The sequence below is a fragment of the Rattus norvegicus genome, chromosome 1 (assembly GCF_036323735.1).
Source record: "Rattus norvegicus strain BN/NHsdMcwi chromosome 1, GRCr8, whole genome shotgun sequence".
NCBI lineage: Eukaryota > Metazoa > Chordata > Mammalia > Rodentia > Muridae > Rattus > Rattus norvegicus.
The window spans coordinates 208,999,509-209,014,466 of record NC_086019.1 but is presented as its reverse complement, the minus strand read 5'-3'; the positions used below and the strand labels follow the sequence as shown (position 1 = coordinate 209,014,466).

Below are 14,958 nucleotides of genomic sequence, written 5' to 3'. Positions count from 1 at the left end.
CTGCTTCAGAAATGTTGTACGTGGGGTTGAATGAGATTTTCCCTGGATGCTCAGGACATAGAGCACCCAGGTTGTTAGTGTGTCCAAGGTTAAGTTCTCCGGGGGCCTCTTCACAGGGAACCCTGCCTACCACTGACTGGCCCATTTGACAGCAAGTCTCAGGGTATACCGATGGACTCCCTGCATGCGGATACTTGCTGGCAGGATGGTCTGTCCCTATTACCATAGGACACCCCTTTTCCCAAGGTGGCCATAGGTGTCCTTCCTGCAATGTATGGGTAGGTGAAGTCCTCACCTCATAGAGCCTACCTCTTCAGGCCTGCTGTGTTTGGGCGACTTGCTTTGGGAGAGGTCCTCCTGCGTGAGGAGGAAGTTCTTGTTCTCAGTCATCTATCTATCTGGGAGTGGCTGTTTTATGAAATGCATTCTCTGATCCATGTTGGTCAGGGCCCCTGAAGACTTTCTAGCCACACATCTAGGAAGGTGAAGCCTCCCTCCAAATGCTGTGTCTTGCTCTACTGCCAAACTGCAGACAGCACCGGGTTAAAGAAAGTAGGTGTGTCTCTTGACCTGGGCTCACCAACGTGAACGTGGGCACACCACACCCCTCTCATTTCTAGAAAGGTCCATTGTACCACAGGCACAACCTAGACTGAAGTGGCTCAGAGTTCAGCCCACGTCTTCACATCCTGTGTAAACTGGTCAGAATTGAGGGCTCCCCAGTCCAACTCATAACTGTCAGGGTGAGGATACTGGGTGTGGTATCACGGGGCCTGCTTTGAGCTAAACTCCTTACAATGGTGTTGGTACACTGAACTTTGGGGACCCCTTACTTTACTCCTCTTGCAGAGTACATAGATGGTAGAAGACCTCCTCAGAGCTTAAGTGAGGGGAGAGAGTCCGAGGCAATATATGGTTGTCCCTGGACTTACTCTGCCTTTTCCTTTTCCTGGGATGCTGCTTTTACTTTGCCTGCTGTATGTTTGGGTGAAGCCATTAGCAGGTTACCTCTGTTCTGTGGAATACCCTTACTAGGACTAGCAGAGATTACTGGACATTACAGGGGAGAAAAGAGGTATGGGCTCAGTGGGCTAGGACTCTGCTGGGAATGGGAGCATCTGACCTGCAGCAGTGTCTTCTGGAAACTGAAGGTACATGTGGGTCCCCGAGTGTGCCCCCCACCAAGGTTTGCTCGGAGAGCCTGTCCCTGCAGTGTGCAGGTCATCTTAGCAGGCCTGAGTCAGTCCATGGAGTAAAGGCCCTGAAGCCCAATTTGGGCTTTGCAGCCTTCAGGGGGAGCCCTGAAGATTCGGCTTTAGGTAGCCATGGAGAGGTGGGCTAGGGACATTTAGGAGTCGGCAGAACCTGCCATGCCCCACTCCGATTTTCAGGTCGTAGGGTGAGCCGCTCCAGATTCAGCCTGACCAAGCACTGCCCTTGCCCAGGGGCTCTCTGTAACTGGGGAAGGGGCACATGTGTAATACATGCCACTTCCCTCTACAGAAGGGGGGTTACTTTCAGGCTACTTTAGGGAGGATAGGGGAGGCAGGGGGTGTCCTACAGGAGCTCCTGGGTGCCAGTGAGGCATTGAAGGATCGGGAGGGGGCTGGGAAGTTCTATGCCCTGCACTGGCCTGACCCTTGGTTTGCAGCCATGTGGTTGGCATGACAGTCCCCTGAGGGCCAGCAGATGCCTGGGCACTGCTCTGAAGGGTCTCTAAGCCAGTACCCAGGGCTGGAGGCCTTCTGGTCAGGATGGATTCAGCAGGCAGCAGCAGCAGCTGCTGGAGAGTAGAGGTAGGAGCAGAGACAGTGACACACGGGGAACACACGGATCTCGACAGGCCGCACTTACTTCTGCTCAGCATGACCCTCTTCTGCAAACAGCGCCATGGGAGCGAATGGAAACGACACAGGGAACGGTTGAGACGACACTGCAGAACTGACTGGAAATCAAGGAGAGGCAGCAGCCTCCATGGGTGGAAACACGGTAGACTAAACCCTGGCTGAGCACTGCACCTCTGAACCCTCCCGCCAGGCAGCCCAGTGGCTTGGGGCAGGCACTCGCATGAGCCAGGGAACCTACACCTTGCCTTCTCTGGTGTGCCGTGAGGCACGGAGGAAGAAAGGACAGATCTCCGACACGTGGCTCACAGCTATTTCCTTCACTTGGCTTTGACTTGGAAAGAACGAATCTGTGCTCTCAGTGGACCCAGGCCAACCAGCCCAGGTTAGCACTTTGCATCAAGTTAACACCACAAAATGGTGGTCAGCCTAGTGGCTAACGGCAGGGATATAGTCCTGGCCACACGCTTGGGGCCTACCAGTACCCCACCCAGTGTGGCAACTGCTGAGTTAAGTTGGACTGGCCTGCCAGCTTTGCTCTGCGCCTTCTGGGTAGCCTGCCTCCTTCCTGGTGAATCACACAGTCATGACTCACTGGATCCTCCCCTGTGCGCAGATCATTATGTTGCTAGGCAACGGCTGGGCTGCTGGGCGGCACATACAGAAGCCTGTTACCCTGATTTAGAATAGATACACACTCACAAACACCCGCCTCTGGGAGGATCATCTCTAGCCTGCTTTTTAAATCAAATTCATTTAAAAAATGTGCGAATTAAGAAACAAAACAAAACCAGCCCAAGAGCAAATCCAGCTGCTGGCAGACGCTCTTCACCTGTCTTCCCTAGCAGGGACTGAAGACTGGGAGGCGGATGGGCAGCAGGACTCACACTTGGCTACTGATTCAGTTTGGACCTGAGCAGAAGTGTGGGCCAGAGGCTCCTCGGGGGCTAGCACTGGTGCCAGGACTCTGAGCAGCTTGGGCATGGACTCTCGACCCCAGGCTCACCTCTGCATGAGGCTAACTTCTAAACTACTTGTCTTCCTTCCTTCCCTCCCTCTCACAGTTTCTTTTTGGTGACTCAGAGTCTCACTGTAGCCCCAGGTTAGTTTAGAACTTGTCACAATCCCCCTGCCTCAGCCTCCCTAACACTGTGGGAGCAGCACCCTTGCCTCTTTCTGGGACCTTTCTAGTGCTTGCCTAAGTCTCCGAAGCTGGGACCCCCCTCTGATCCTTGATGCCCTGCAGTCATCATGGGGTTAGTGAACTCTGTGGGCTCTGCTCGCCCCAGGCCTCAGCGCCTCTCTCCAGAATGGGCGCAGAGCTTGGAAGGAACGCTGTGGGACACTGCCTGCCTTCCTTCTGAGGAAGCTGTCGTAGGCTCAGCACACTGTCTAGGTTCCCACGTAGCTCACAAGTTGCCAGGACAGGAAGGTACCTCCTTTCAGGAGGAACTGTTCACCTGTGATAGGCTCTTGTCAAAAGAGTGATGAGATCAAGAGAGAAGACTTGAAGGGGCTGGAGAGATGGTTTTAGCGGTTCACAGCACTGGCTACTCTTGTAGAGGCCCCTGGTTCAAATCCCAGCCCCCACACGTATGGTCCAACCATCTGTAACTCGGGTCCCAGAGCGTCCGATGCCCTCTTCTGGCCCCTGTGAGCACTACATGTGCTTGCCATACGTAAGAGACTCAAGCGGGCAAAACATCCATGGCACATAAAAAAAGATAAATACATTCTAAATAAGAGACCCGCAGTTTGGTGGTCAGATAGAGACTGTCAACGTGTGGATAGCGGCCCTGACAGCTCACCTCGCTACCGAGCGCTGCACCTTGGCAGTACCGTCCATCACCCTCCTGCTCTGGCTGGTGACTGAAGTACTGAGTTGCCTGGCAGTGCAGACAGCTTAAGATGTCACGGGGCAGAAGCCCGAGCTCTGTGACCAGGTGGTCACAGTAGTTTAACGATCGTACTGATTAATTTCAGAACTGAGATTAATACTGGTGATCCAGCCGAGAGCCAGAGAACAATGGCGGGGGTGGAGGACTGCTCTGGGAGGGCAGCAGGGGTGGCAGGGATCGAGTGAAGCCCCACAGGCACCTGGAATGCTGCCGGCACAGGGGCCTTGGGGACCTGAACTTCCTCAGCACTGCTGTTTTCCTCCCAAGCTCCCGTGTGCTTCAACGAGGCGAAGGCCAAACCCTGTCCCTCATGGGCTCACCACAAAGTGATGGCGGTCGAGTGTATGCCATGGGGACTCCCTGGAGCACTCTACCCTGTGCTCTAGGGGGAGAGGAACACGAGATGAGTTTTTCCATGAATGTTGGAAGAGAACAGGTTTCATCCTGCTACGTGATGCCTGGTCTCTGGTCACAGCCAGCTTCAGGAGTCAGTGCTTATAGACAGGCAGCCAGGTCTAGATCTTCATTGTCTCCCAGGTACCTCTTGTCTCTAGCAACAGACACCACCCCTCTTCAGCACGGACCTTGACAGCATCTTCCTCACGTTCGTTACACGCAGCCCAGGAACGTCAGCAAACTGGAGTCCACTCCTGATGAGCATGGTTTTCATCCCTTGGATCTGATCCTGTGTTCCCACAGCCTGCTCACTCTTTGCCTGGTGGCCTGACTCCGACCGACTCCCTCACATGGGCATGTAGAGTCTGTTCTGGTCCGGCTTCACACGCTCCACCCACCGTGACCCGGGCTCTGTGCTTCTGGTTTCTGTATAACTGGATCATATGTGAACCTAGGTCACTGGAAATCACTTCCTCTGAGTGCCGGCTCCTTTCTAACCTGACTTTTGGAGTGCCTTTTCTCCTCTGTGGTACTTGTCACATATAGTTCCCTAAAGGGAGCAGTGGCCGTGATTTCTTAATGACACGCGGTTTTCTTAAATGACAAATTCTGAGCACCATATGGTACCTGGCATCCTGGGACATCCTGGGTTGCCTGGGTGGATGACGATGACTATGTTTTCCAGTTGTGGAGGACTGCAGTACCCTCTGTGGTGATGTCCCCTTGTCTCTTCTTTCTTGGGCTTGGTACTGGACTATAGACAGTGGTTGCGGCTTAGTAAACTCCCTACCATGGCTGGTCCTTGGCCCTAGGCAGCTTTAACCAGGACACCTAAGTGTTCTGTTTAGATTCATGAAGCAGCAAAAATGTCAATCAGGCCTGCTGCCTCCACTGAGGGCCAGATTCCAATGACTGGAGGCCTCTGAAAGTCAAAAGCCCTGTCCAACCGAAGAACATGCCAAGGTTACCCATGAAGTGTTTGCATATCCATTCCACAGGGGCTGAGGCAGACGATACTACCTTAGCCTCTGAGGGTGAGGGTGGGACTGCAGAACAGGAGGCGGAGCTACGGAGCAGGGGGCGGAGCTGCAGAGCAAGGGGTTCCATGCTCTGCGCCCAGCCAGGACAGGGAAGCCTGTGGGCAGCTAGAAGAGACAGTGATTGTAGATGCAGACCTCACCCATCAGTTTCCTTCACTTTGGCCTGGTCTGACTTCTGACAGATTACCTCAGCATCAGGCCTGTAGCCAGATCTGCCCACAGCTTTGCTCCATGGTCTTTCAGATGTGTCTCTGATGTCATATGCTAATATATATACAAATATATTGAAACCATACACTAATATATGTATATATATATACAAATATATTGAAAGAGGGTTCCAGCTGACTCTTTGAATATATTTGTAATTAAATGTGTCTAAATTCCACATTGTCCTGATTTTGGGGTCAGTCTAGAAACCCTGGGTACATTAAAGTTAGATTGCTTACACCCCGGGAAGCAAAGGCCAGGCCGTCTAACTCTCTGCTCCTCCCTGGACTTTGTCCTGGTGGCAGCATAAGACAGGGTCTCTCAGAGCTGTCAAGTAGAAAGGGGATCATTATTTCAAATTACGAGCACAGCAAAGCTCTTGCCCGTGTGGTGGAAAGGAACATGCTGAGAACCAGCCTTTCTTTGGTGAGCACAGTCATTCGTGAGGAAGCGGGGTCTTTCTGTCTTAACATGTCACTGAAGAGAGCATAGCCAGTCTTCAGTTTTCTCTTGAAACCCTCATTTCTTTTTCCTCAATAATTCTCTCCACTTGATTCCGAACCTCATTTTGCCCAGTGTCATTCATAATTTAACTTTTAGAAGCATCTGTAAGTGGTGGCAGGATGCTCAGACCAAGTGCCCCTCCAGTAGTTATCCTGGGCCCGCCAGTGAAGGCAATGGAGATGTGTTTGAGAAATGTGAGCAAGTGGCCAGTGCACCCAAGGCAGGAGGTAGAGCTTGGTCACCTCCACCCCCCATAGAGGACGTATGTGTGGTTCTGTGAACTGCCACCCCGGCCTGTGGGCCTCTGTGTCTTGCAACCACTGCTGGCATCCCAGGGCCCTAAGCCTATGCCCAACCTGGTGCAATCCCCAGATCTGAGAAGGAGGGTCAGAGCTGTGTGTTTCCTCTACTGCTTGAGGTCAGCAACTGTCATCTTCCCTCAATTGCAAGGGAGTTCCAGGTCTAATGGCTGCTCCTGTCCTCTCAGGTGCTCAGTCTTATAATGGTCTTCAGTGGTGAGTCCTGTCTCTGAAGCTAATCCTCAGCTCCAGCTTCTAGAACCTTCCCATAGAGTCCCTCTGTCTCTGCCTCAAGACTTCTCTCTGCTGGTTGATGACCCTGCTGTTGGTACCTACGTGACAGAATGCCTGATGTTTGGAGGTGCTCTGTAGTCATTGGCTAAAGTCCTTGCTGTGAGTGGCTGGGCCAGGAATAGACCGTCTGGGTGGTGCCAGTTCTTGGCCACTGGGATTATGCTGGTGATGCTCTCTGGAGCCCCCAACCCGCGTCTGGCATCCGCTTAGTAGGGAAAGACAACAGTCCCAGTCCCCAGTGGAGGGTAAGTCTCCATCCCTCTCCTAGGAGACACCAGATATTGTCTACCCAGAAAAATAAAGGACAGAGGTCATCTGCTGCCATTCAGAAGGCCCTCCATGTGAACACCAGTGGCCATTTCAGCTTCTCTCCGGCTGAAGACTAAGCAGCTATTGTAGCCTCTTTTGTCTCCTTGTTATCCCTAACAAGGGAGGCTGCAACACCTGCTTAGCCTCACTGAAGAGCGGACTTAACACCCAGTACCATGCTGCCCAGTTGCCAGAAACACCACCCCAAGGGCTCGAGGTGTTACTTTCACATAAGACTGTGCCCTAAAAGACTCTACAGGGGAAAGGGTGAACCAAACGTATTCCAAGGTTGCCTTGAGACTCCTGAACATGTACACAACGTCCAGGTGTGTGTGTAGTTACATCCACTAGGAGTGGAGGGTTTCTGCAGGCATCCCCTAGCTAGCGGGAGCCACGGGAGCTTGCTCCTGCACACCACCTGTCTCAGGTTTCCTGTTACTAGGGCGGCATCCACACATTTCTTTACAACAGCCGCCAATCAGTATTTCTCAAAGGAGTTAAGGAGCCGTTCCAAGCCATCCCTTTACAACCACACTGAAAGGTAGCAGGAAGAATTGTGGCTCGCAGCCCAAACCTCAAGACTCAAATGCAACTCGATGTCCCTGATTAATGGGCTTGGTTGTTTGAATCAGATGCCTGCCCAGCGGGAGAATAAAGAAAGACTTCATTAGTCAAACCAATGGAACCTGAGCTCAACTGTCAGCCAGAGAGGCTGAGAGCTGCACACACGGAAGCAGAAAGACAGCACGCATGTGTATCACACACAGGAACAGAAACATAAAAGCCACGAGAGAGGGCAGGGCCCCGCCAGGCTGCTGAGTACCATCCCAAAGCCACACACACAATCAAGGGGGGCTGTTCTAGAACCTTCTGTTTGGGCTTAGAAAGAATGTGTTTATTCTACCCCCATCCCAGTGAAGGTAGCCTGTTGAACCCTATGTGATGCTGAAAATGGCCCACTGGGCTCGGCTGGCAGTGACTCCTTTGTAGCATCTGAGCCTGGGTGGGGTGATGTAGTGGAGGGGCAGATGTTCATCCGGAGCAATGACCCAACTCCTTCTGAATCCTCAACCCCATGAGTGATTAAGGGAGAGGGAACGGTACACCCACGTTCAGACGCTGGCCACACTGCCCACCCTCTGGCCACCTCTGTTGACCAGTTTGGGTTTTAATGGAGCTCTGCCTGCCTTTGAGGTAGTCCTGGCAAAGGGCTGGAGGAAACAGAGCAGAGACCTGAGCTTCCTTCTGGAAGCAAGCATGGGCCTGGTCCTCCCCTGGTTTCTTTATGTGTCCTTAGGAGGGTGTGTCATAAGTTGCATGGTAGCCATGGCCTTGGCTCTGCCGTAGTCCGGTGACAGGATGGTGACAACATGGTTGTAGCCTAATAGGTGTGGCAGAGGCCATGCAGGCCCCCTCTTCTCGACTGCATAGGTAGCTCCCCAATGGTTTTTCTTGGCCAGCACTGGACCACACATCCCCAAGCTGATTTCGAACTTACCTTGGAGCGAGGTTAGCTGACTTGGCTCCCACGGGCAGCTCCAGCCCTTCCCCAGGCTTGACCGATTTCCCCCTGTTCATCTGCTGCAGAATGGAGTTTAACTCACTAATGACATTTGCCTTTGGGCCTGAGAGAATTGGGCTTTTGACCTCTGTAACATCACCCCACAACTTGGAGGTCCTTGGCTGGATGACCTTCGCCACACCGGCCTGGGCACTGCCGGGCGGGGGCGGGGGTGCAGGTGGGGGGATCACAAAGCCATCTGTGTCCTCTTCTGGGAGCGTGTCTTGGTAAAGTGCGTTGCTTTTGTGAACGATGGGCTTCATTTTTGGCTTTGGAGGTACTGGGGGCTTGTCAACCACAAAGGCTTGCCCGTCTGCATAGACTGTGCAAGTATCCATGCTCTCCCCGCCCTCTGAAGACAGCGTGGAGATGCTGGACACTGTGGAGATGGTGCTGGTTGTCTCCAGGTGGTGGTCGCTGCTACTCCGGCTGTCCACCTCCTCGATCCCCGAGTCGGTGACCGCGTCAAAGCTTTCGGGGGGTGGCAGGAATGAGGAGGGCAGACAGTTTGAGATGCCGGCTGGCTTCTTACTGTCTGTAGAGTTGGCTGGTTGGCTGGAGTTCAACGAAGGGGGCTGAGGGGTGTCACTTTTCTTCTGCTTGACCAGGTCAGCCAGAGCGGGAACTGAAGCTGCCCGGTCGTCGGGGATATCAAAACTATTGGCGAATTCCAGGGGAGGAGGCAATGGTTCTGTGAAAAGAAAGTCCTCATCCAAGTCCACGGACGCCAGAGGGGGAGGGGGGATGCGGAATGGCAGAATTACCGCCTCTTCCACGGAGCCCGCTGCCACGATGGTCCTGCCGGGCGCAGCGGCGGGCTCCGGGGCAGCGGAGATCTGTAAAGCACCTTCGGTTTTGGGAACGCCTTCTGGCACTGTGGAGGGTGAGTGGTCTGGCTTTGTATCCCCATCCTCTCTGTCCTCCTCTTCCTCCAGGGGTGGCCCCGCCACGGGAATGTCCACTGTGTGCACCATCAGTAGGCCGGCTGACTTCTGCTGGGCAGTGTCCACGATGTTGATCAGCATGTTCTTCTTGTCGTCAGCCCTCCGGTCCTTGCTCAGGTCCGTCTCATACTTGTTCTCTGTCTCCTGCCTTCGCAGGGGACCCCTGGTGTTCTGTCTGGTGACCGGTGGAAAGCCGGACTCCACACTGGGCCGCATTTTGGTATCGATGTAGAGAGGCTTGTTAAGGTCGGCCTTGGGGGCCTCCCCCTTGTGTCCTTGCTGGGACTCCTGCATGGCTCGGTCCCTGGCGGACAGTGCCAGGGCCAGCGGGGAGCTGGGGTCGAGCAGCCGCCCCGTGAGTGGGTGCACGTAATTCTCAGGGCTGGCTGGGCTGCTGCTCTTGAGGGCGGCTGCTGGGCCACTTTCAGGCCCCTTGGCTTTGGATGTGGAACTCAGGGGTCCCCCAGCCTCCCCCTGAGCACCAGCCTCACCACCACCTAGGAAGTGGTTCTCCAGCTCCCTGGGCGCTGCTCCAGGGGTAGGCAATAGCGGCTGTTCCGTTTCATCCTCATCACCAAACCCACCCTCCTCGGGAAACTTGGAGGGCTGCATCCGGGGAGCAGGAGGCCCCAGACCCACGTCCTCATCTCCCAGGTCGGTGGAGAGGAAGGCCGGGGAATTCCTCCTGGCTTCCAGACGCTTCTCCCGGTCACGCACGGCCCCAGCGATGGCTGCCGCGAAGGGGCTGCTGACGGTGAGGCTGTCATCTGGCCGCAGCTGGCCGGGCTCAGTGGCCTGGGGGTCGATCTCCATGCTGCTCCCCTGGCTGCTCTTGCCGCTGCTGCTGGTGGAGGGTTCCTTGACTATGATGGTTGGGATGGGGATGGAGCACGTCTTCTCAGGGCTGTCCTCCACGTTGGACTGCTTTACCAGCATGCCCTTCCGCCTGGCTGGCTTGGCAGGGACATAGACGGCCTTGCTGGCTATCTTTCCCACCTCCGAGTACGGGTTCTCAGGCATCTGTCCCCGCTTGGTGCGGAAGGCAGCCTGTGGGGCGGGGCTGCGGCTGTAGACGTCTTCTGAGTCCAGGGAAAAGCGGTCCAGCTCTCTCCTGTAGAACATCCCCTTTTCCCGCATCATGGTGGCCACAGTGTCAGACCTGGTGGCTGGGGGCACCTTGGCGACGGGGTTCTGGTTGAACGCAGGCTTAATTGTCCCATAGACTCTTGGAGTCGGGGACCTGGGACAGTTGTATGTGGTGGGGGAAGGTGGAGGGGGAGAGGGGGGCACAGACTGTGGCGGAGGGGGGATGTCCTCAGAAGTGTCTGGCATGGACAAGCTTCGGGTGAACTTCAGCATTGGGGGAGCCAGAAACTGCCGCTCTTCCTCTGTTATCCCTGCAAGCAGAGAACACAGTGTGTTAAGCCCGGCGACCACAAAGCGCACTGGAGTCCTCAGGACTGTGCAACACACTGTGTCTCCACAAACTCAGACAGTAGACAATTGTTAGGAAGCACGGCACAGGCCAGGATGCTGTGGTTAGTCACACGCCTTCTAGGAGCCAGAAACAGAAAGACAGGCATTCGGTGTGATGAACGCATTTAGGGATTTGCTTCTCTGGGGGCATACTGTGGTGTCTGGGGTGAGGTGAGGGTGGCAAGTGTCCAAAACAAGGCCAAGCCCTGGCAACATGAACCCAAAGTTGTGGCCGTGGGTACGAGTGTGCAGGCGGCATCCGTCTTTGCATTGTTCAGGCCTGGTGAGGGCTCCTAAGGGAGTGAGGCTCTCATCTGACTCCCTGAGGGGCCATATGAGTGGCTAAAGGTCAAGGTTGCTGTCCCTCCTGTTCTGCCTAGTGGTGTCCCAAATGTGCAAGGAGGAGCTGCTACTGTCACTGTGTGGTTTTCTCCAAGGGAACATTGACCAGTTTCGTCACCTGCCCCTTCTGGGCCACACTAAAGGCTCTGTATTGGTTGAGTTTCTCAGCCCTCAGCAGGTGGCTGGCTTGAAAGATAGGGCCATTCTGTCATGGACTGTGTCCATGAGGGGAGGGAGACTTGATTTCTCCACCTAGTCTTGGGGCATGGTAGCTACAGGATGCTGCTCAGCTATTCTGTGCTGGCTGCCCATCTCCAAAGAAGCTCTGACGAGGGCCTGCAGGACTCTCTGGAGACCTGAGGTTGACTGCCAGAGTTAACCAAGCTTGGGTGGCTTGGCACAAAGGCAGAACCATGTTTGAGACCTGACTGGCGAAGAGTGTGTGTGACCACAAGTGGGGATGTGGCTGAGGGCACAGTGTGACTGGGCTTTCTCTGCGGGTATGTGTCAGCTGATGTGACAGCACAGCCTAAGACATACAGACAGAAGCAGCGTACACAGCGCAGACACTAAGGATGAGTTCTCAACACGGGGAGCATGCAGGTTTTCAGAGGCAACAAAATGAATTACTTGAAATAATAAAAAAAAAAAAGAAAGAAAGAAAGAAAAAAATCCCAGGACAAACTACAGTCACTGATTCCATGAAAACTTCCAGTTGATAAGGGTATTCCAAATTGAACATACTCCTGTGAGAGGCTAATTTGGCATCTCAGAGGTCTCTTGCTGAAGGAGCTCTCTGTGGACCACTCACTGTGAGGTGTCGCCTAACGGTGACATTCCCAAGGAGTAATAAATAATTTAAGAATACCCCCTATAAAGTAAACTGGGACACATTCAAGTTACAGATTCCAAACTGGGGGAGGGTGGGGGTTCACTGACCTGATAGAAAGATTCTGCTGTCTGACAGGAGGAAATCAACTGTTATTAGCCAGAAAGATCCAGGAATACAACAAGGTGTGTGTACAGCTATGCCCGGCCCTGAGTGTGCCAGGGGTGGGCGGGCCACCCAAGCTGCAGACACCACCATGGTCCTTACTGCCTAGATGCCGCCTCCTGCCTCCTCCTCTGACTAAAAACAGCCGTGCCATGTCACTGGCAGCATCACCAGGAGGAGCTTCTGGAACACACAGAGCTGTTGTGTTCCTGGTGGTGCCTTGCTGAGGCAGGAGGCTGCAAACCCCTTCTCTTTACATGGTAAGGCTCCACCGTGCTTAGCAGTAGCCTAGGCTTCCAGACAGTTTACATGGGAAGGACCACACTGAGGTTTTTCCTGTCTTGAGCTGTCAGGTTTACCTTGCCCTGTCCGAGCCAGTGAAGGAAATGGGATGTTAGCGAGGAATGTAAGCTGCTTTCTTACACACAGCGTTTCAGACCTGACCCGACCACCCGGAGAAGTATGTCCCTTGAGCTCAGCCTATGAAACATTGACTGGAGGGGTCTGCCCATCCTCCCACCCTCCTCCCTGCTTCCCCGGCTGCTACTGTGAGTAGATTAGAGAAACCACCATAAAGGAAGGTTTCGTACCCCATCATGTTCAAGACTTTGCCTGTTGGAGAGAAGCTGGGGACCTGCCCCCTGGTAGGCAGTCCCCGTGGGGAGTGGCTAGAGTTTAGGTTCCAAGGCAACCATGGGGCTTGGAGTCAGGAGCCCAGAACCCCTGAGGAGCTGAGGGCTGTGTTTGAAAGCTTAGGGGCAACGTCTTCGGGTGGAGGGTCACGCTTCTTACCTATCGATTTCTGCCTTCGCATCGTACCTCGAGGGAGGCCCAGAAATGGGCCTTTCGGGCTCCCAGGGACCGTGGGCGTCATTACAGCAATCCCTTGGCGCTCGTACACGGACTGCAAACCAGAGAGCCAGGTGAGGTGCATCCCTGGGAGCCCCATCCATGGTGACAGGGCCAGAGGCGACAGGAAGCTCTGGGAGCTTCAGGTATCAATCACCATGGCTTCTTCAGGCCACGCCCTCCCCATATTCCTTTTAGCTCCTGTGCATTGGATGCCAGCACACCCAGACTTAGTTAGCCATACTCTGCTGAGACATTTCCCCGGCCAGTCAGCAGAGAAGCTCACGGAGAACAGAACCAGGATGGCTGGCTCTTGGGGAAAGGCACAGTGTGGTAGGCAGTGGGGTCTGATCCAGGCCATGTCCCACCTCAGTCCTCATACCCTGTGACCTTGGTCAAGTCCTCAGTTTGGATTCTGTTTTCCTCTTCCAGGCACTATAGAGGTGTCCAGGTACCAAACCTGTGCATGTGAGTAGGGTTCCTGACCTGTGAGAACTGCCAAGCAACCCTGGAAAGTGTCACAGAGACTGCAGTGGGCTGTCTCTCCTCTGGCTGAAGGTGGACTCTTAGAGAGTATCTGCCTGCCCCTCATAGCTGGTTCACCTATGCTGTTTTGTCTGACAGTCTGAAGTGGTTGGCCAGCTATGCTCCACAGCCTGGGGGAGGCTTGGGGAAGATTGGCCACTAAGGCTCACTAAGAACACATCTGTGGGTGTACTCTGACAGACTTCTACCCACCTGACCCTGGAATCCGAGGCAGGGAAGGTAGGATGCTGGCCCCTTGGAGGTCAAAGGAACCTGTCCAATGGGGTTATCAGGTTGGAGAATATCAGGGCAGAATACAGGTGTGTTGAAGGCCAGGGTTCCTCCCTATGTGATTCTGAGGGGAAGGAGTGAGTATCTGAACCTTGGGGGTGTCTATTTTATTGCTTATCTTATGAAACTCTTACCAAATTCATGGCAAGTGTAGGTGTCACTGTGTTAAAAGGGCCGGATTAAACCAAGCCAGTCTGAAAGTGAGTCAGAGAAAATACTCAGCTATGTGGTGGGACAGTTAGTGCTCAGACCTGGCACTGGACTGTGATGGTGGCCAGAAACCAGAAGGAGGTACCAAGGGGTTCAAAGATCTCACTTTTGTCCAGGACTTATCCCTGACTCCTGGGAAACTTGTCACCTCTTTATTGGGAGTGCCTTTTACTTGGGGTGAGTGGGCACAGCAATAGCAACTGCTGTGAGTTGGCATCTGGTGCCTCCCATGCACAATGAAGACCAACACATTAAGCCACTTCCCTTCTAAGGATGATGTCACCCCACCTTGGAGCACAAGGTGGTTTGTGCAGAGGACCACAGTGCGTGAGGCTCTGCTGCAGCAAGGAGCACTGTCTGAGGAGCACTCCCACTGCCCCTATGTCCAATGTCTCTTTGTTGGACACATGGAGGGACACCCTCAAGGCTTGGGACTTGGTGGATAAACCCAGGTAAAGGTGGCATACGGGAGTGGTGAGGCTTGCACTTCAGCCTAGTAACTGACTTGCTCCAGGTCTGCACTGGATCAGTGTGCTAGCCCCTGACAGTGGGCTCTGACCATGTGCAGAGAGGGCTTGTGAAGGCCAGCTACTGAATTGGCCTGCCGCTCCCTGCATGCTGAAACTTCTGCCTGCCTGTCCACTAGCTAGGCCAGCCCAAACCCGACCCGGTTCTGCTCACTCACGTTCACATCAGAGGCAGCTGGAAAGCACCGGCTTGTGGGCCGCTGCTTGATGGTTGCCACCCTGGATTCTATGGCCACGTTCTCTGCAGTCCTGGAGGGCTTGGAGGCTGGGACTATCTCTTCCGGTTTATCTAAAAGACAAAGTACGTTTTGGAGTGGTTTAGTCTCATGGAAGCCTGGAGGGTGGATGGGCTCAGTTAGGAGAATTGAGGCATGCAGCCACTGTTCACGTGCCCGGGCTATCAGGGAGGCTGTGGTGTGGGGAGCAGGCATGCACCTATGACCCC

At 54.2% G+C, this 14,958-nt stretch overlaps 1 protein-coding gene across 22 annotated transcripts in view; it reads right to left on the bottom strand.

Annotated features, from left to right (window-relative positions):
- Positions 1-14,958, bottom strand: part of Shank2 (SH3 and multiple ankyrin repeat domains 2) — a 445,157-nt gene that overhangs the window by 5,834 nt on the left and 424,365 nt on the right. For 16 of the 22 annotated variants that reach the window (XM_063274304.1, XM_063274282.1, XM_063274330.1 and 13 more), the window contains 4 exon segments: positions 14,672-14,802; positions 12,904-13,015; positions 12,057-12,077; positions 8,293-10,696 (listed from right to left, as the gene is read on the bottom strand). In XM_063274304.1, the coding sequence (XP_063130374.1) occupies positions 8,293-10,696; positions 12,057-12,077; positions 12,904-13,015; positions 14,672-14,802 (2,668 nt within the window). 22 annotated transcript variants of the gene reach the window in all.